Here is a 20,845-nt window from a genome sequence, read left to right as displayed (position 1 = left end):
GACGGACAGACTGAGGTAACAAACCGCAGCTTGGAAACTTATCTGAGATGTTTCGCGGGAGATCAGCCTCGCACATGGGCTCAGTATCTGGCGTGGGCTGAGTATTGGTACAGCTCATCGTTTCACTCGTCTCTCGGAACGACTCCTTTTCACGCAGTGTATGGCCGCGACCCTCCTCCAGTGATCAAATATGAGAATGGATCCACAGCCAACGCGGATTTGGAGAAACAATTACTGGAGAGAGATGCAGTATTATCAATAATAAAGGCTCATCTCCACAGAACATAACAACAAATGAAGAAGTGAGCTGATGAGCACAGGAAAGAGGTGGAGTTTGACATTGGGGAACAGGTCTACTTGAAGATGAGGCCATACAGACGTCGATCCTTGGCTAGAAGAGTCAATGAAAAACTAGCAGCGCGTTTCTATGGACCTTACCCCGTGGAAGCCAAAGTCGGAAGGGTCGCATACAGATTGAAACTTCCCGCGGAAGCAAAGATACACCCCACATTCCTTGTCTCCCAGTTGAAGAGGGCGATAGGTGAACCTCCAACAGCCACCCCAATTCCCCCTCAGATCACCGAAGACGGCTTCCTCCATGCGGAACCAGAAGCGGTAGCAGGTACTCGAAAAAATCCTATTTCGGGTCAGCCAGAAGTGTTGATCAAGTGGAGAGGAATGCCAGACTATGAGAGTTCTTGGGAATGGGTGTCTACCATCAAAGGTCAGTTTCCAAAGTTCAACCTTGAGGACAAGGTTGTAGTTGAAGGAGATGGTATTGATACGTATGAAGCAAGGCACCCACCAGTTCTATTTCAGTATCGGAGAAGGCTCAAGGCCCAAGAAAAACCCAACAAGGGAGGAAGAGCCTAGAAGCAGTGAGGTGTCCTGTTGACCGAGGAATAAAGGAGAACTACCTACCGTGGTTAGTAATAAACTAACTAGAGTTAAGGATTATAAGCTCCTAGCTAGCTGGCATGATTACCGTCTGGAGTCACAACGGTTACTAGGGTGAATAAGACAAGTAGTATAAAGTAGAAAGTAAGGGAGAGAGGTGAGGTATCTAGATTCTGGATCGTTTTGGTTGTAAGGGGGAGGGAGAGATTCCGTAAGTTCTCTCAATCTTGTATTTCCGATATCATAATAATAAAGAAGTATTCCAGTGACTCTGTTTTTAGCAAGTTTACACCACTAATATCTATCAGCCACCTTAATGATTTTTTTTTTCTAGCTTCTTGACATTGATTTCGTGTAGCAGTGAGCTTCCATTGATCTTTAATCATCTCTTGAATCTTCATAGGCATCATATTTTCTGGATCATGTCTTATCTTGTCCATAAACAAACGCGCAATATATCACCGGATCAGTCAACATCACACACTCTCCGTTTCTACTGCAAATTATGGTGAGTTTTAAACACTGTGACCTGCCATATTTTCTTTTTGGTGCTTAGTGAGCAGTATATTCTCCAATTGCAACCATCCATACCACATTTGTATTCAAGCCTTTCGTCTGATCCCACCTAGATTGTTTTATATTGTTTCCTGTTTTAAGAGCATAATCTAACACAGCTTCCTTAAACGCAAGACCAGTAGAAAATGTTTGCCGAAAGTGTAAATTTCCATCTCCCCTTTGCCTGATCCGTTGGCCTCGTTTTACCGGAACCACTTCGGCATGTTCGGAGTCACTGTCACTGTCACTTTCAGGGCACGCATTATGCTGCATCGGCAGCTCATCTCTAAATTGAGCAACACCATCTTCAATTTCTAACTGAAACTTGTTCATCAACTCTTCATCATCATCTTCATGGGATCCGCTATCGGAAGAACTTGAGAATCATTGTCGTCTTCATCAGAAATTCCAAAGTCTGGGTCACTTGGATCACTTTCATCTTCCAACATCTTAAGACGCCACTCTCTCTCAGAATCAATGTACTTCGCCACTAATTAATATTGGAGAAAAGATAAAAAGATCATCTCAAAATTACAAAACATGTACTGCAGTCATGCTATTAGAGTTTAAATATCTTACCTCATTGCAACCTGAGAATCGAGGCACTTCCTTGAACCAAATGATATCCTCTTCCCTTAATCAATGTCGCAACTGCTGAAACCATATAAACCCCTATTTTTTTTTCTCTCGATTTTGTCTCTGGTACTTATAAAAGGTATCGACTTATGTTTACATTTTGGGGTTTTGGTTTTAAGTATTAACTAGGTTAGACCCGCGCTACGCCGCGAGATTGGATTTTTATTTTATTTTTGTTATATTTTTTTGTATTTTATTCTTTTCCCGATTTTATAATTTAATATATATTATCTAAAATTAAGTTTCATAAATTTATGCTGTTTGAAATCAAATTTCATAAATTTTTGATAATTTCAATGGTGACTTTGTTTTTTTGTTATTATTAGATACTTGAATTTTTGATTTCATAAAGTTAGTTGTTGAATACAGTATATTTTAATTTTATTACCCTGAAAATAAGTTTAGGAATTTCAAACCCTTAGTTTTTGATTTGTTTCTCACTCACAAACCCTCAGAAATAGTAAGATAGATTACTCTTTGATGTTTACATTGTAAATTTTCTTGATAGATCTTAGTACTTTAAGTTTAGCCACTTCAACATTTGTCTCCTTAATCTCACATAATTTATCTCTTAAAACATATTACATATTTATACTTGTTCTTGTCACTTAGTTTATTTAATTTTTCTGTTAATATTAATTCTGTAAATAAAAATTGCAAACTTAAATAAACAATTACATATAAGTATTCAAAAATTGCAGAGTTAAATAAAGAATTACAATTATTTAACAGAAAACTGAAATAAACATAAACCCAAAACAATACAAAAACCCAAACTAAACTAAACCAACCAAAGAAGATGACTGATTCAAAATCAAACAAACAAAACACAAAAGACCAACCAACACTTACATATGTGTTAAGCTGACGGATAAAACTCAAGAAGTTATTGTGCTTGAAGAATCTCGGAAGAAGGTCTCTAGAAAACTCCGGTGGATTCCAAACGATGAAACTCTTGTTGCTCTGACTCCACGAGACGATCGAATCCGATGAAGAATCATCAACCATCTCATATGTTTTTGTAAGAAAAGGTGGGAGTGAACTTGATGAACCTCCATGATTACTCTCATCCATCTCTAAAACACTTTCAAAATCTTTAAAAACTTTCAACTCCTTGATTCAATCTACTGCCACAAAAAGCTATACAAATCACACTAAAAAAAAGCAGAGCAAGAGAGTCTTTACATCAACTATAAGTTCAAAAACCAAAAGATAAAAGCTTTTCATGTCAATAACTTTAGTACACAGAAACTACAGTTAAGGACTCAAAGAACTCTCACTGATTTCGATCAAAACTGGATAAGATTCAAAACCCAAAATTCTCTTGAAAAAGAAAGTTTCGAACTTGAAACAGAAATCCCAAAACGGAGAAGATAGAGGTTAATCAGTTTGATCGCTTAACGTTGTGCAAGATAGAGGTTATAAGGAGAAATGAGAAAAGAGCATACTTTAGCTTGTTCTTTGGGATCTTCAATTGCTGAGCAATTTCATCAATGTGTATCCCCTGTTGTCTTGCACTGCAATGAACAAATAACAATTATCAGACCGACTTTAGGTGGTGCAATGTGCGCAGCAGACTCAAAGTTACATGCAGACTAAATGAGTTTTGATTCGAAGTGGTGCAAGGTGAAGCAAACTCAAACTCACGTGCAAGCAGGTTGCTTTAGATAGTCAAGAATCATGTCATCTAAGTTCTGCGACCATCCCCTGTCGTTTTGAGAGGACACCACCTAAAAAGAGAGCAACAACAATAATATTTTAAGCAAGCATATCTCAAAAACAGCTAAAATTAAATCTATCTAACCAGACTAAAAAACCAAAACACTCTTTTTCTCTACCCATTAACCCTTATCTACATGTTTGAAGACAGAATTCAACATAAATCGAAACCACTGATACATCAAAGTGAGCTAAATTCAAACCCAACATAAACAAACAATTTTAACCCAACAGTAAACTAAGCTCTCATTCCTTTTTCTACTCCCTTCTTGATCCTGAAATTTAGTTTCATCATTACCAGCATGCTCTCCCTTGGGAATGAAAACTCTCCGAGTATCCTCTTTCACCGGAGAACTCATCTTTCTGCCTCAGATCTCCTACAATTCCAAGTTTCAAAGTTCAACCACATAGTTTAAAAAACCATCTCAAATTCACAGCCTAGAAATCTTCCTTAATCCACAAAATTAATAGACATATAAGAATAGAATTATGTTACCAGGAAACGAAAAGTAGAAGGATCATAGTTTAGAACAGACTAAAGCAAGCCAAACCTTGTGCAATCTTTGGAAATGGCATTGTCACACAAATCACTTTGTCCCTAAAATGAGTAAATACCTTTTTGACAACAGATTTTGTTATCCTCGGGAACTCCTTCTTGAGGACAGACTTGTTAACAGAAATCTTAGGCTTGTTTTGTCTCTTGGTCATGGTGTTTCCAAGTGATAACTTGGTCCTTATCAGCTGCCTGATGGTCACTGTATTCTTGTTTGCCAAACCTGTAATCATATCAAAAATCCTGAAAATTTAATCACATTTACAACAGACTCACCTTTCAGCTTCCACACAGCCTACACATCCTTTGCTCCGCCGTACTTCCTTAATCGTCGAGCTTACATACATGGCGGCGTTTTCGGCCATCATAGACCAATTCACGAACCTAAACTGCAAGCTTCAAGATGGGTTTGGGTGCGGCGTTTTCCGTCGGTAGTCCCCCGTAGCCTTAAACGCGAGTAGTCACTGGTTATGTTGGGAGCTTCTTCCTCATTGAATTATATCTATCAATCTTCGGTTTCAGAAATCGCAGTTAGGGTGAAAAAAAGGAGAAGAAATCCATCACAACCGATCCACCATCGATGGCGCTAACATCAGCTTCAGATCCGCTTAGATTGGTAGAGAGAGCCATGGCTAGGATCAGCAGCACTGTCGATGGTTTAAAGAAGCCAAAGAAGAAGATAGGTATCACAGCGAGGAAGAAAAGAAATCGAACGATTGATTAAAGGTTCTCGTTTTCGTTTTGCTTTGTCCAGGTAATTAAAAAAAGCTTAGCTGTATTAATTGTTATAATTTGATAGGTAGTTGATTTTTACTGAGGTGTCAACGCCTGCTTCAATACAGAAGCTGATGTGTCAAGCAAGGAAAGCAACACATTGTGTTTTTATTGTATTGATTACAATTTTAATTTGATTAAATGATAGATTAGACAAAAAAAAATGTTTAAGATTTAAAAGACGTGGGGATAGAACTTGGAGATGATTCATATAAGCTATCTCATCTTATCAAATTAGGTGGGGATTTACATTGTCAAACTTGGAGATATCTCATCTTATCACCCAATAAAATATATTCTTCAAATAAGTTTTAACTTTTGACTCAAACGCCCAAAGAACCAAGCTCCAATATGTGTGAGGCATGTGTTTGTGTAATGTACGTTTCTAAACTAGCTAGCTAGCTAGCTAGTATTAAAATTTTATGCAAAGCCACTGGACCAATCATATACCGATACATCACTAAATTTTATTTTGTTTTTTCGAATCCAAAATAAAAATATTCACCTAATTACTATTTCTGATTGTGTTTTAAGTTTTACAGTAAAGAATATATTGTTGGTTACACAAACTTCACAAGTCTGTCATTACCCGTACGAGTCTTAAGTGCATGGTCTCTCATCAAGCTAAGCTCAAAACCTCTAAAATAATTGATCATCCTTTAAGAGCTGGAATCAAATATTAAAACCAGAAAACCATTAACCGTGGTAAATTTGCATATAGCTTTAGCCTAGAAAGAACCATCTCTGAACAGTTTCTAGGGTTCACCCAGATTTCACAGTTTCCAGTAATTACTTGGACAGGAAGCAACGCACATAACTCTTCGAGATTAACTACAAATGATGCTCTCTCAGATTTTGTCGACCCTTGGCTTGACGGAGATTACACCGGTATCATCCGGTTCCCGTAACAATGTCATATACGGCGCCAGAGATCCGCCAAATTCGACTCCTCCACATCTCCAACCTTCTTTCACTTTATTTCTCCTCTTGACCTCTCTGTTCACTCCAGCTCTGTTCTCCCACCACTAACGGAGCTTCCCACAGCCACAAAATGACCAACCAGATCCATCAATGGTTCCCAAAACCATCGCTTAAACGTCACTTTTCTCTCCTCTCTCTCTCCTCTTCCTCTTGTCTCACTTTTCGATTAGCAATATGTACAACCATAACTCAGCGACACTGTACCATATAAGTGACGTGACCCTGATTCGATGGAATACAAAACTAAACCAACCGAGGAAACCATCAACACTACACATCAACGACTCACCTCTTCACGTGACACAACACGTCAACGACTCACCTCTTTACCTCTTCACAACCATTATGATCGGTTCTATACATTGACTATGCATGATCCATGGTTTAGCTTGTTTAATTTCTCGGTTTAACCATCATGACAACACATACACGAGGGTTAGGCTCCGCCGTTACCTTTCTCGGCGATACCGGTTTGCTCTATGGTGAAAACGTTACACATGACAGAGTTTATCTTATTTTTTCCATTTCTCTATTGATTAAACTGGGAGTTCATGATTTTTATCAGCCTTAATCTTGTTACTTAAGTTCACAATCTTGGAACAATAGGGCTTAAAGAGTTTAAGAGATGGAAAACTTTGCTACTTTTTGCAGTTGTGGCATTACTTTAGGAGTTAGGACTGGTATGTCTTGATAGAATAGGTCGAGATCAAGCAAAAGCAAAGCATGTTGAGTTAGAAAAGCTTATATGACATCTTTAGCATCTAATTTAAGAATCAAAGATGACATGCATGAACCTCAAGTTGCTAACAGAGAGGACTGCCCATCGCAGATTCGCAGGTACTGCTTCTACTTCATCATCTAAGAAAGTAACGAGTCTTGTTAAGGTTCAGAGGCTTAAAAACGCGAATTTATGAGCTTAAATCCAATAGAATCCATCAATCCAAGGTAGTTTGAGACAGTACAAATGAATGTAACTCAGGAAGTAGAACAATAAACAGAGAGAATGACGAATATATGACAGTCTGAGAGAAAGAGAGGAGCACACACGAGTTAACAAGTTCACTGGTCAACCCACTCCACCTATGTAATGCGGCTAAAATAAGTTAACAAATGAATATATCACTATAAGAAAGCGTAGAAGAAAGGTAAATGGTAAAAGAAAAATATTAATTACATTTGAAGATAAATAATGTTTAAGAGCAGGTCTTCAGAGTTCAGAGACTAGCCTATATTTTTATTCATATTGATGATCTTTTGTATTGTATTTTTACGTGTTAGTCTACAAGGCTCAAAAGTTGAAGGGAATGATGAATTAATCGAATGATGCAACAGAGCTTCACCATATACTTCTGTAACAACCGGACACGATAAATGCAATTACTAAACTTCAGACACAAACTGAACATGTAAAAGCGAAACTAACAATATATTCCTGTCTCATCTGTAAAATCTTAAGGTTTAATAAAACTAATAACCAAATTTTCAAAACGCAAGCAAAATATGAGTCTGAAATACTATAAAACCAAAAAACACAAAGACGTGGTTTCTGCTCTAAAGAGCATTACAACACCAAATAGAAATTCATTTCAACACACCAACCAAAATGAAAGAAACACACTGCGAAAAACCCAATTAGATTCACGCACAAACTCCTTTCTAACCAGAAAAAAGGAGTAAAACTGCGTTCTCGGGGCGTTCCGATTCCGAATATAGTATTAAGTTCAGCTTGGGACCCTAAACACAAAAAAACTCACACTCTTCTTCAGACGAAGAACATAACATTCTCAAGCTCTGTGTGCAGCTTGAAAATTGCTTTGTCCTCTATTGTAAGAGATGATAATGAAGAGGCAAGCGAAGCAGCAGACGTAGAAGCTCCCCTCGGCTGCCTAATGTTCCTCTCACGAGAGCTTGCCTCATGGTAAATCCTTCCTCTATAGGCAACCATGTCAGCATAATAAACCGGAGGAACAAGAGAGACGGGTTTGGTGCAGCGAGTGAAAGTGAAACACATCTCGAAGATGAGCTTCTGAACCTGATCTGATGTGAATCCAAGTTCATCCCAAAGAGTGTAGTAATGAGTCGGTTTGCTTGTCCCGATCCCTCCGTGGTGACTGCATAGGTAGAAATCATACTCATACGGGTGAATGACTTTAGTATCAACAACCGTACCTGAAGGCACATTGCCCTTATCACTTCCATCATTGCTTGTAGCGGGGAAGAAACGGGTTTGGTGACGTTTCTGTGCTACGATGACCGTTATCTTTGGATTGTAATTATTCTTCTCAAAAGTCAGCTTGACATCAAGCAACTCCACATTGAGAACCATATCGAACTGACCATCGCTGACACCATCACGGAATATCACAATCTTGTTAGGTCGTTTCCCAGTGGACTTAACATGAGCTTTGACAAGCTCCAAGCAAGCATCCCCAAATCCTTGTATTTCCTCTTTACGGTGAGGCTGGGCAATGACTCTAGCTGCATAACGGTTAGCTGCAGGCCAGTTTAGAGTACCCACAACAGCAACAATAGACGGGCTCATCTTGTCTCGAGCAGCGGGATGATTGACATCGGCACCAATGAACATGACCTCATCACCTTTTTGGAAGAAAGAGAAAGTATTATCCATCAGCTCGACGTTGCTTCCACCAACCTTTGCGTTCATCTTGAGGGCAAGATTTGCAAGGTACTGATCAGAAATTCTACCTCCTCTAGTGGCAGACCCGGTCAAGAAACACTGAGTTACCAGACCAAGTTTGGTTTCTGCTACCCATTTCAGAGTCTTGTAGCCATCGGCCCTCCCGGACATAGCACAAAGAACAAGAGTAGGACGAGCCCCGCCATGCTTACGAGAAGCCTCTTCAATTACGGACCGAAGCAACTCCTCAAGAGCATTACAATTAGAAAGCGTATCCATTCTGGATGTTTTGTAAACGATAGGAGGCTCCATCTGCATCCCAAGTTTCCAACAACGTTCCATCAGGGCATCCACAAAGTCATTAGGCATCTTGTTATATCTCTCGGATGCGGTGAAGTCAAGTACAGCCCAATGCTTGACTATAGATCCCCTTGTGACTCCCTTCTTCATAAGGTTCCATTGGTTGTTCTGTCTCGCGTTGGGTTCCTCGCTCACAGCTCTCCCTCTATCTGCCAACTTCAATGTTGGGGCCTTTAGTACACGACCTTCCACATGTGTCATGTTTGTATCCACTTTCAATCCGAAGTTTCCAATGATTTCTCCACTGTCATAAACACACATACAAAAGGATTAGATTGACAAAAATTTTAAAAGAGAAAATAAAAGTGAAGTTCTTTGTACACATACCCGCTCGGTCCATTACGAGACTTTATCATCTTATCTATATTTTTCTGCCTTTGTTGTGGATTGACCAGTGACAACTTCTTTAACCACAACGCCGAATCCTTATCTAAGTCATCCTTTGGATAAATCTGACCTTCAACCAAGTCGCAGAACTCCATGGGGACTAAATTTTCCCGACCATTTTTCCCCAAATCCAAGCAAGGAATATCGTTGTGTTCAATGTCTCTTCCATACTTGATCCTGAAATACTCAACAATGGTAGTTTTTCTTGGCGGCTCGTTTCCCTCTTGGTCAATAAGATCAAATTTGATGTCTTTTGTGTCTTTCATACTCAGCCCTACAATGGTGAGTTTCTGCTTGTTCTTTCGATGATTGACAGTGACTTTCAAACCAGTCAATTCCCTTTCCACATCACGCCTACAATTCCTGAACTGACGCATATCAGACCAGTTAAAGTACAACTTCAAGTACTCGATGACTGACATTGCTTTGCGAAACGCCAAAACGGAGTAGTCCAAGCACAATGATAAACCTTGTGCCGTGGGCTTCAGAGTATGACGATACCCTTTCGCAGGTGCAACCCCGAAGCCAAAGTCTTCATCAGGCTCAGTCTCACGAGTGAAAAAGCTTTTACCAACTGTGATCATACACTTGGAAGGATGCTCTTTCATGACAACATCCATCCCTTGCAATACATCACGCGGATTCAAAGACGTGCTCCCTGTCATGTACTCTTTCAAGTCACGTAGCTTCAGAGCATTCACCTGATTGATGGTAAACGTATAGCTACGACCTCTCATCTCTTCAGTTGCAGGGAACTCCACCTTGAATGAACCCGTAGGCAGTTCAGCCGCGCTGAAAATGTTCTTCTGACCATCATAAGCAGTCATAGCAAAGGGAAACTCGCCGGGATTGTCGGTGAACACCTTGTCCCTGACCATAGCTAGCTCAAACCTCGATATCTTCTTAGTAGGATTATCTCCTTTGATTTCAACATCATAATGTCTTATGACACTATCAGGATTGAAGTTGACTCTAAAATGATTGACATATAGATTAACACGCCGCACAGCCACAACACCGCCTCTATCAGGTCGCTTCATTGGTTCTTTCTTATCAGTAGACGCAACTTGTACAGATGGTCTTGGAATCACAACTTCAGCAACTGTCAAATTAATATACAAACAACTCTTAGCTCAAACAAAATAATCACAAAAATAATCATAATTAAGTTGCAATCATTTTATCGTAATCGTTTTATGAAATTTTCACCAATCTCAATTCACAAAATCTCCCTAATGATTCATAATTAAGCTCAATCATTTTATTATAATCGTTTCTGAATTTTCCCTAATCTCAATTCCCAAGGGTATGAAAACAAAAAATTGAGAGCATACCACGAACGGGTTCAGTAACCACGACGGAGGTGGACGGAGAAGCCGAATCAGAAGGAACCTGTGGCTTACGACCCCAAGCGCCCCTAGCGGCGCCCCCAGCATGACTCACTTGTGTCACCTGAGCCGCCTGTGGACGAGGTTGTTGCAACTGAGTATCACGGCCACCGTACCCTGACGGAGGTCCTGGTTGTGTCACTTGTGGCTGCGGAACCGCTTGTGTCACCTGAGTCGCCTGTGGTCGAGGTTGCTGGAACTGAGTCCCCCGGCCACCGTGACCTGAAGGAGGTCCCCACTGACTCTGGCTTCTGAAATCCTGTTGCTCACCGCGACCTTGACCACGATTCCCGCCGCCTCGCTCTGAGCCGCGACCACGACCGCGATCTCCGCCTCCATAACCGCGACCACGGTCTCCTCCACCTCCTCCTCCGCCGTAACCACGACCTCCACCACCACCATCACCACGACCTCCGCCGCCTCTGCCACGGCCATCACCACGACCACCTCGGTAACAACCTCGCTCCATAGGATTAGGATTTGATTGGATCGTAACGGGAAGACACTTTAGTGAAAAATAAAATAAAAAGCTTTTGGCTCTGCGGAAGTTAAACAACTAATACACACAACACAACTTGTGTGAACGAAGAACCAATCCGAGGTTTTTAATAAAGAAGCCAATAAAGAATTTGTCTCAGAGAAGCTATTATAAAGAAGAAAAAAAAAAGAGAAGAAGCCTTAACTGGTAAGGAGAGTTTTGGTAAAAAAAAAAAGTTCTCGAATGTTCCTTTTGTAAACCCACCGTAAAACATGGAAAGTACAATCGTCTTGTTACTTTTTTTACTTTTTAATTGTCGTCGTCTCGTCTCTTTTTCTTGTTCTATACTTTATTGTTTATTCCTTAATTACAACTTTTATCTTTAATTACAACAAAAGTTTCATGTTTATCTTGAAACCACGATTAACCAGGACTTTTCGTGTGCACAATCTTTTACGTAACTGTTTCACGTTCTTCCATCATTATTTTTTTTTGTTAAAGACGTTCTTCCATCATTATGAATTAACTAACCACTACAGGAATGTGTTTAAAGCATGGGTGTAAATAAAAACTTGGTACTTGTAAATAATTAATACTACTGATTAGTAGTAGTAACTTGTAGTAAGTTTGTCTTTAAAGTTTTGGTTGTTAGACGCTGTAACGGTAGCTTTAAAATTGTTTTTTTTTTTTGTAATACATTTATGTTTTTATATGTATATATATCATACTATTGACCTCTATTCAAATGTGCCTATTCTAGTTATTTGATTAAATTATTCATATGTACATATTTTTGTTAAGTTAGATTTTATTTATATGTTTGAGTTATCCCCTTTTAATAAAAGGGAAGTACACAACTTAAGTTTTGTAGACTTTATAAAAAATATAAATGGTTACAAATGCATACTAATAGGTTATATATAAGATATACATTAACCATATACTCTTCATAAGATAACTCTTTATATATATATAATAAATAATAAATTCATAAATCGTGAAGTATATAGATAATAAATAATAAATCCATAAATCATGGAGCAAATATATCATGAAGATCACAACATAGTTATTTCAAATGATCTTCTTTTTAATAAAAGAAAAGTACATAACATAGTTTATATTATTTATATTATAATATAAAATAAAGAGAAGTACACAATATAGTTTATATTATAGTGATTAAATTATATTATTTAATTTAAAATTATAATCGCGGAGTTATTTCAAATGATCTCCTTTTTAATAAAAAGAAGTACACAATATAGTTTTTGTAGACTTTATATTTTTAATTCATTATAAATGATTACAAATAGGTTATAGATAAGTTATAGATTAATTCATATATTAATGGTTACACCTAAATATTGGGTGCAACCTTAATTGGAGATACTCCAAATTGATAATTGATATATTAATGGTAATAAATAAAATCATGGATCTTTCAAACTGTATTTTCAGAAGATTTTAGTTATATATCAAATTGTTTCCAAAGATCTTTAAACACAATATTAGAAATTTACTTTTCATAGATTTTATTGATAAACCATAACGTTCAATAAAAATTAGGACCATGCTAGAGCACAGATTGAATTTTGTTTTTATATTATAATTTTAAGACTTACAAACTCAAGCACGAGTTAAATTTTTATATACTCTAGCACGGAAGCTGCTGGACACACTCTAGCACGGATTAATAATTTTATATACTCTAACACGGGTTAAAATTAACAATATAAGACTTACATAATACATTTACATTTCATGAATAATATTTACAATAAAAATTATTTGCATGAGTTGCATCCAAATAATATTATATACAATTACATATATAATATTTTAAAAATAATAAAATGTATTTCAATCTGTGCTGTAGCACGGATCCAAATCTAGTTAAGAATATTAATGCATTTGTAGTTGATCATAATGTTTTTTTTTTCTCTTATGTTAGTTATTGTCTGATTAAATAATTGATTTAGCATAATTGGGCCTATTGTTTGATTAATGAATAGATTAGCACTTGGGCCGTATGTTAGAAACTTTTTTCGTCTCTACTATTTTTTTTTGTCGGCAACAAAACTTTTATTAAATAGAACACTAATTTACATCAGTCCATGATATTACATAACTTAACTTTTGCATTCTAGCATGTTTGGCAAGACTATCAGCTTTAAAATTTATATTACGAGGGATCTTTACAAAAGAAATCTTATCATAGGATCTACTAAGATTCCTTATATCCGCCAGATAAGTAGCAAGGATAGAGTGCTCCTCTTGATTCTTCTGTTCGTCCTTCAAGAAATGAATGAGCTTACAATATAAAACAGATGCATCTCCACAAAACATGACATTTTTATATCCAAGCTTAATAACTTGAATTAATGCTGACCTTAATGCCTCAGCTTCTACCTCAAGAGGTGTGTTCATTGGTTTAACAGATGCTTTTCCTTGGAATATGATTTGGTCATATGAATTGCAAAGCACCCAACCAATTCCTGCATTTTCAGAAGGAGAGACCCATGATCCATCAACAAAACAACAGTAATCATTGGTCTTCATATTTATATCTCCTGTGTTCTCCTTTTTTGCCAAATACTGTTTTGCTTCTCCTTGAGATGTTCCATTATTTGGCTCTGCTTGGTTATAGAGTAAACAATCTTTCCAATATTGTAAATCCACAAAAGCTCCATTGATAATATCTGGAATGTTTTTTGTTCTTGAAGAGAAGGTCATTTCTTGCTTTCCATATATGCCAACCAATGAAAGGGAAAACACTTACATCCTTTCTTTGGCTGTTATTTAAATTCAGCAAAAAATCTACATTTTGTTGAACTGAATGTGAAAAAGTAGTAGTACCTGAATGATAAGAGCCCAGGGAGTGGTTCCAAATCTCCTTACTTATTCTACACTGAAAAAGGAGATGATTTATACTCTCCACAGCTTCACCACATCTTTGACAGTTATTATCTCCTATTATTCTTCTTTTTTTTGAGGTTCTCTGTCGTTGGTAATGCATTATGAAGACATCTCCACCAGAAGTGTTTGATTTTTTGAGGAACTTTTTGATTCTAAATCTGTGAAAATGTCTTGGATACAACACTATTGAGTATTGAATCTTCGACTTGGGAAGCCTCATGAGAGATTTTACGCTGGAGGTGGTAACCAGATTTAACCGTGTATCTCCCATCCTTGGTGTATAACCAACTGATTACATCATTGGATCTGGTGATGGAGGGACGAATATTTTTTATGTGACTAACATCCTCCTGTTCGATGATTCGAGAAAGAAACTCTTCATTACAAGTACCCTATGTTAATAGATCACTAACTTTTAGAGATGGATACATGTGCACTCCCATTCCGCGTGCTGGTCTTGATGGGTTTAGTGGAAGCCAATTATCATGCCATACTTCAATCTGGTTTCCATTTCCAACAATATATTTTAAGCCATGTGAGATAAGTTTTGTACCTTGATAAATACTTTTCCAAAATGAAACAACCCTTCCCGTTTTTTTTCTTTTTTTTTTTACCTTAATTTTACTAGTGGTCCCATACCCACTAACATCCTAACAACAATCAATAAATGCGGATAACCAAATAAAACAATTCCATTAAACCACTAAAATTCCAACATAAATAATCCAATAACCAATAACACCATAATCCAAACAAAGAAATAACCAAAAGCTAACATCCTACAATGTTCCAATGACTTAATCTAGCAACCTAACAACAGCTAGACCACAATCAATCAAGCCTCTAGAACATCCTCCTCTTCATCGCCTTTGATTCCACGATCACACTTTTCCTTTACCTGCACAATACAAACAACAATTGAGATGCGTAAGTATTATCATAAATACTTAGTGAGGCCGTCCTCCCATCTACTGGGTTATACACACAAGCATATGAGACCCTCAAGTTATGTAAGCAAACAAAACACAAGCAATACATCAAACCAGGAAAACAAGTCTCGGTTGAGACTAGTGTCGACCGATGCCACCAGAAAGTGTCGACCGATGCTGAACCAAAGGTGTCGACCGATGCTGAACCAAAAGTGTCGACCGATGCCACAAGAAAGTGTCGACCGATGCTGAACCAAAAGTGTCGACCGATGCTCAAATGGTATCGATCGATGCCATATCTGCAGACGCGAACTGCGCGAACACGAACGACGAATCCCGATTCCAAACCATCCCGAATCCGTTCCAAACTCACCCAATTACCTCAGAAATCACTGAGAATCACAAAAGCAACGAACCCAAGCAACAAAACAACACAAACAGCAAAGAAAACACACAAACAAGAGAGATCTCATGCTTAGATCAACCATGGTCAAGCACTCACCTCAAGAACAGGAAGATTGGATTGAGAAACGTGGAAAACAACACCTCCAGAAGCTCCCCCTTCGATTCCAGCAACAACTAACCCTCCTACAGCCTCAGATCTCTCCAAAAACTCCAAGAACAAGCCCATAAAGTCACAAAAACGTTTCTCTCTCTTTTCTCTCTTTCTTTCACTAAGCGGCGACCAAATAACTCCCCAAAAACCCTTAAACTCGTCCTTAGACGCTTATAACATGATTTAGGGATTTAATTGAACCAAACCGAACCAATTCGGCAATTAATCAAACCGGCCGAACCCAGAAATTAGTGGTGTCGATCGATGCCACTAGGGTGTCGATCGACACTCCTTTCAAAATCACAAAATCCGGTTCGCGGATGTTACAATGCATAACTTGAATTTGCTTTAACTGGAGCCTTGAGAAGACTTGTCTTTGGAAAATACTTAGCTTTAAGAACTCTTGCCATGAGTGAGTTTGGTTTCTGTAGAATCCTCCAGCTTTGTTTGGCCAAGAGAGCAATGTTGAAATCCTTCAAGTCTCTTACCGCTATTCCTCCAATACTTTTTGGATCAGTAATTTTGTTCCATGCCACCCAAGGAATATTTTTCTTATCTTTATTGCTTGACCACCAGAAATGTCTCATAGCTCTTGTAATATGATTTATTATTCTTGAGGGCAGAAGGAAGCAAGACATACTATAAGAAGGAATGGCTGTGATCACCGACTTGAGAAGCACTTCTTTTCCTGGAGGTGATAGGAGTTTAGTATACCAGCTGTCTATTTTTTGATCTACTCTTTGTGCTAAGTAAGAGAATGCATTTGTTTTGTTTCTTCCAATGAATTCAGGTAACCCAAGATATCTACCAAAGCCCTGCGTTTTGCAAATCTTCATCATCTGACAAATATGTTTTCTTTTATCCGAATCAATACCTTTACAAAAAGTAATGGCAGATTTCTGAAAGTTAACAGCCTGACCTGAAGCTTGTTCATATTGGTTGAGAATATTTAGTAAGGTTGCACATTCCTCCTCTGTAGCTTTGCAGAATAATAGTGAGTCATCTGCAAAAAATAAATGAGAGATTGCAGGGCCGTTTCTACTTGCTTTAAATCCATGAAGTTTCCCCAATCTAATATTTTCCTGAATTAAAGCAGACAATGCCTCTGTACATAACAAATAAATGTATGGTGAGATTGGGTCACCTTGTCTAATGCCTCTGTGTGGCTTTATATGACACACTGGTTGACCATTGATAAGCACCGAGTATGATGTTGTAGAGATACACTTCATAATCCAATTACACCATACTTCTGAAAATCCCATCTGTCTCATAATTGCCTCAACAAAATACCACTCAACTTTATCAAAAGCTTTACTGATATCTAGTTTAGCAGCTATATAATGTTGAACTCGTTTTTTTGTATGGAGAGAATGAAGGAGCTCATGGGCAATTAATACATTATCTGTGATCAGTCTCCCTGGAATAAAAGCTGATTGGTTTGCAGATATAATTGTATTTAACCATGGTTTAAGTCTATCAGCTAGAACTTTTGATATAATTTTATATGCTACATTTGCAAGACTAATCGGTCTGTAATCTTTAACCTCTATCGGTTTCTCTATCTTTGGGATTAAACAGATGTGTGTTCGATTTATTTTTGGGTCAAGGTTGCACTCTTCGAAAAATGACTTAGCAAAGTTAAACACACCTGTATGAATTGTGGACTAATGATCTTGGTAGAATCCTGGGTTAAAACCATCAGGTCCTGGAGCTTTTTCTCTTGCCATCTGGTGAACAGCTTGGTATAGTTCCTCCTCTGTAATAGGTTTAGTTAGAGCTTCGTTCATTTCATTTGAGATACAAGGCTTTATATGTTTAACGACTTCATCAGTGTTGCCTTTATTTTCCGAACAGTATAGAGCTTCAAAGTAATCTACAATCGCTCTATTAATACCTTTTCAGTAGTGCAGATCACTCCATTTGCATCTGTGATTGCATTGATTGTGTTGTAGTTTCTTCTCTGCTTTGTTTTTGCGTGGAAAAACTTTGTGTTTTTATCCCCAGCTTGAAGCCATTGAACTCTGCTTTTTGTTCTCCAGTATTCCTCCTCCATCCTGTATTCATTTGTTAAAGCAGATTTCAAAGTAGTAATCTTATTAAAATCCAAGGGGTGAGAATTATACGCTTGTTGAATCCGAGTCTTCAAATCCTGTATTTTCTTTGCTGAATTGTTGATGTTTTGCGTTTTCCATTTTGAAAGACACGATCTGCATCTTCTTAGAGCTTCATGAAACTGGTCTGCTGGAAGATAATGACACTCGGAGTTCCATGTCGTCATTAGCTTTTGTTTTATCTCCTTATTAAATCTCCATCTGTTGTCATATCTAAATAGAGGAAATCCTTTCTTCCTTTCATTACCAGTGTGAACCAAAAGTGGTCTATGATCAGATCCTATCCAGTCCAATAACTGAACATAAGCTTTTGGAAAAACATCTTGCCACTCTGTTGAAGCCACTGCTCTATCTATACAAGACTGGATTTCATAAGAATATCTATGCCCAAGCCAAGTGTACTTTCCTCCTGTTGTTTTTAGCTCATGCAGACCAGAAATGTATAGCATTCGTCTAAACTTTTTGAATGATGTTTCAGATCTTTGAGGTCCTCCTAACTTTTCTTCATTACTCTTGATATCATTGAAGTCTCCCAACACTAACCTTGGTTTACTCCTGTACATTCCCATAGAAGCCCACAACGCCATCTTATCCCACATATTGTTACGTTGTTTCTGATCAGGGTCCCCATAGACATAAGTAAGGCAAAAAATTGGGGAGCCAGGTTCCGATATATACATATCTGTATAGTTCAAAGTTGGTTGATCCAGAAAGTCTACTTGTACTGTATCATTCCAAAAAATAGCCATACCTCCGCTAAGACCATCAGAAGGGAGAATAAAACTATAAGGAAAGCCCAGATCCTGCCTTATATTATCTACATATTTATAACCATTCTTTGTCTCTATGAGGAATAAGATATCAGGTTTATGCAACTTCCTGATATCTTTTAGATATGAAATTGTCAGAGGATTTCTCTTAAGCCCCTGACAATTCCAATGCATTATCCTCATTTTTGGTGGGGTAGTTTAGGGGTTTCCACCCTCCCCTTTATCTGAGACTTGCTTTGGAATCTTGGTTTAGAAGTTAAGGCTTGGTCTTCAGCTGGAATATCTTCTCCCTTTCTTTTTTGACCTCTATCCATATCCTTTATAGGTTCATCTCCTACTTCTTTCTTTTGTGCGACTTCCTGGTAATCAAATTCTTTTGGGATTTCTGGCTCATTTTGATGATCAGATTCACCTTGATGCATTGGTTGGGTGATCAAACAGGCTTCCTTAATGACATTAGCAAAGGTCTCGTCTTTTGGTTCTATTACTAACGCCTTGTTTTTGTTTCTAACATCCGCCTTGGATGTGGCTCCATACTCTTTCGTAGTGATATTATTGAAATCAGGAGTGATAGACATATCATCAATATCACACAACCTAGGTGGGAGCATTGGTCTTATGTCACCAACTACTGGAGTAGAAGAATCAACATTACCACTCATATCTTCATCTTCTCTCTGGATTTCTCTTTGCATTGGTTCTAGGACATTTTGAATTGCCTCATCATCAATAAGTGGAAGTTGAGTCACATAATCACAAACTGATTCTTCATGTCGTAGTGATCCGCAGCGAAAACAAAACTTTCGAAGTTTGGGAAATATGAATCTAATCATAACTGGTGGTTGGAATGGATCAAACTCAACATACCTGACAAAAATCAGCCTATTGTTGATATTCATACCAACATGAGCCCAAACCTCACCATCAGAATCTTCAGTAGGTTCGTTATACTTGACTTCATCAATATGCCCTAGAACTCCTCCAATTTCACGAACAACAGCTTCGGATCTGTAGTCTTCAGGTATATTTAGAATCTTTACCCAGAAAGAGATTTCTGTTAGGAAGGTAGGAAGAGTACGCCTTGTCCATCGATCAATTGCCACCATCCAAAGGTTATAGTGCCAAGGACCATTTTCAAGAACTGTTAACAAGTGATGCTCTGCCTTGAAGAAAAATTGGACCGTACCATCATCGTTTATCCTGCTTGTTACTCGGCCTTGCGATTTCCAAGCTTTTGGTAGGGCACTTTTCATTCCAATTGGTTTCTGGTGTTGGGGATTTAAACATTTAACAACTAGACTTAAGCGATTACTTACTTCACGAGCTCTCATAGCTTCCATAGACATCCTCATAGGGGTTCTTTCTGATCCCAAATTGAGGTTTTGCATAACTTCCCATAATTCTTTCGACATTTTATAGCTTTTTAAGATGAAATTCCACTATAGAGATGGAGTTTAGCTGACTGGCACCACAACCGGAGACAGAGATCCGCACTAAATGGAAGAAAACCGCCGGAAAAGTAAGTCGGTGGTATGTCGGTTTGAAATCGCCTTTAGAGTCGTCTAGAAAGAGAGAGAAAAGTCTTTTGATGTTGTCTTTTTTTTCCTCGTCTGTACTAAACTACCAACTACCAAGTATTTCATTCACATCATTTTTTTTATTTGTTGAAGAAACTTGTATATTAACCATACGTACTGTGTGTTTGTCCAAAAAAAAAAAAAACCATACGTACTGTGTATGGCAGTATGGGTTGTCAAAAGAAACATATTTGAATGTTTATTTATATAGTTAATTTTTGTGGAGTACACCAAGTTACCAACTTGTGATTTAGTATTATCGAGTCATAATCAATATTTTTAAATATCATAAATAAAAAACTAATTCCTATGCCAGTATTTTCACAGGAGCCTTTATCTAGTTTTATATATAGTTAAATTTTGTGCACTGATGCATAATACAAACTTGTGATTTAACATTATCGAGTCATAATCAATATTTTTAAGTTTTTATTTAATTTTGAAGTTATTATAAAAAAATGCCCATATAAGGCGAATACTATATTTAAATCTTTTTAATTTTGGTCAAAGTTAAATTAAAAACTAATAATAAAATAGTAAACTAAATTAAAATTTTAAGCTTGAATATCTGCTAATTCTAATGCACGCACTTTTCTAAAAGACCCATCTAATTT

General features: G+C 37.6%; 2 protein-coding genes and 1 long non-coding RNA gene across 21 annotated transcripts; all 3 read right to left on the bottom strand.

The window, feature by feature from the left end:
• Positions 1-3,183: 3,183 nt before the first annotated feature.
• Positions 3,184-5,135, bottom strand: LOC104757525 (uncharacterized). Its single transcript, XR_015587280.1, has 5 exons — positions 4,423-5,135; positions 4,106-4,184; positions 3,736-3,818; positions 3,537-3,605; positions 3,184-3,228 (listed from the first exon to the last, which is right to left on the bottom strand). It is a non-coding gene; the product is annotated as an uncharacterized LOC104757525 (long non-coding RNA).
• A 2,479-nt stretch (positions 5,136-7,614) lies between these two features.
• Positions 7,615-11,613, bottom strand: LOC104759588 (protein argonaute 2). The gene is made up of 3 exons (XM_087495540.1): positions 10,835-11,613; positions 9,441-10,602; positions 7,615-9,357 (listed from the first exon to the last, which is right to left on the bottom strand). Exons 1-3 carry the CDS (start codon positions 11,355-11,357, stop codon positions 7,878-7,880), a joined length of 3,165 nt encoding a protein of 1,054 aa, XP_087351666.1. The 5' UTR covers positions 11,358-11,613; the 3' UTR covers positions 7,615-7,877.
• A 1,813-nt stretch (positions 11,614-13,426) lies between these two features.
• On the bottom strand, positions 13,427-20,301 carry LOC104757523 (uncharacterized). Of its 19 annotated transcripts, none has more exons than XR_015585628.1 (7): positions 17,897-20,286; positions 17,668-17,827; positions 17,422-17,529; positions 16,915-17,050; positions 16,690-16,773; positions 15,322-16,609; positions 14,960-15,183 (listed from the first exon to the last, which is right to left on the bottom strand). XR_015585628.1 is itself a non-coding variant. In XM_087493556.1 (6 exons), the coding sequence occupies exons 1-6, from the start codon at positions 18,835-18,837 to the stop codon at positions 16,094-16,096; spliced, it is 1,779 nt and encodes a 592-aa protein (XP_087349682.1). In that variant the 5' UTR covers positions 18,838-20,301; the 3' UTR covers positions 14,960-16,093. The 19 variants fall into 19 exon arrangements, 11 of the variants coding, with proteins under 11 accessions (XP_087349689.1, XP_087349682.1, XP_087349686.1 ...); XR_015585629.1 differs by having other exon boundaries at positions 15,322-16,585; XR_015585630.1 differs by having other exon boundaries at positions 15,717-16,585.
• Between the last annotated feature and the right edge of the window lie 544 nt (positions 20,302-20,845).

Source organism: Camelina sativa, chromosome 17, assembly GCF_030686135.1.
Source record: "Camelina sativa cultivar CO46 ecotype springtype chromosome 17, ASM3068613v1".
In the NCBI taxonomy this organism is placed as follows: domain Eukaryota; kingdom Viridiplantae; phylum Streptophyta; class Magnoliopsida; order Brassicales; family Brassicaceae; genus Camelina; species Camelina sativa.
Note: the sequence above shows the minus strand (reverse complement) of the source record. Positions and strands in the feature narration are given on the sequence as shown.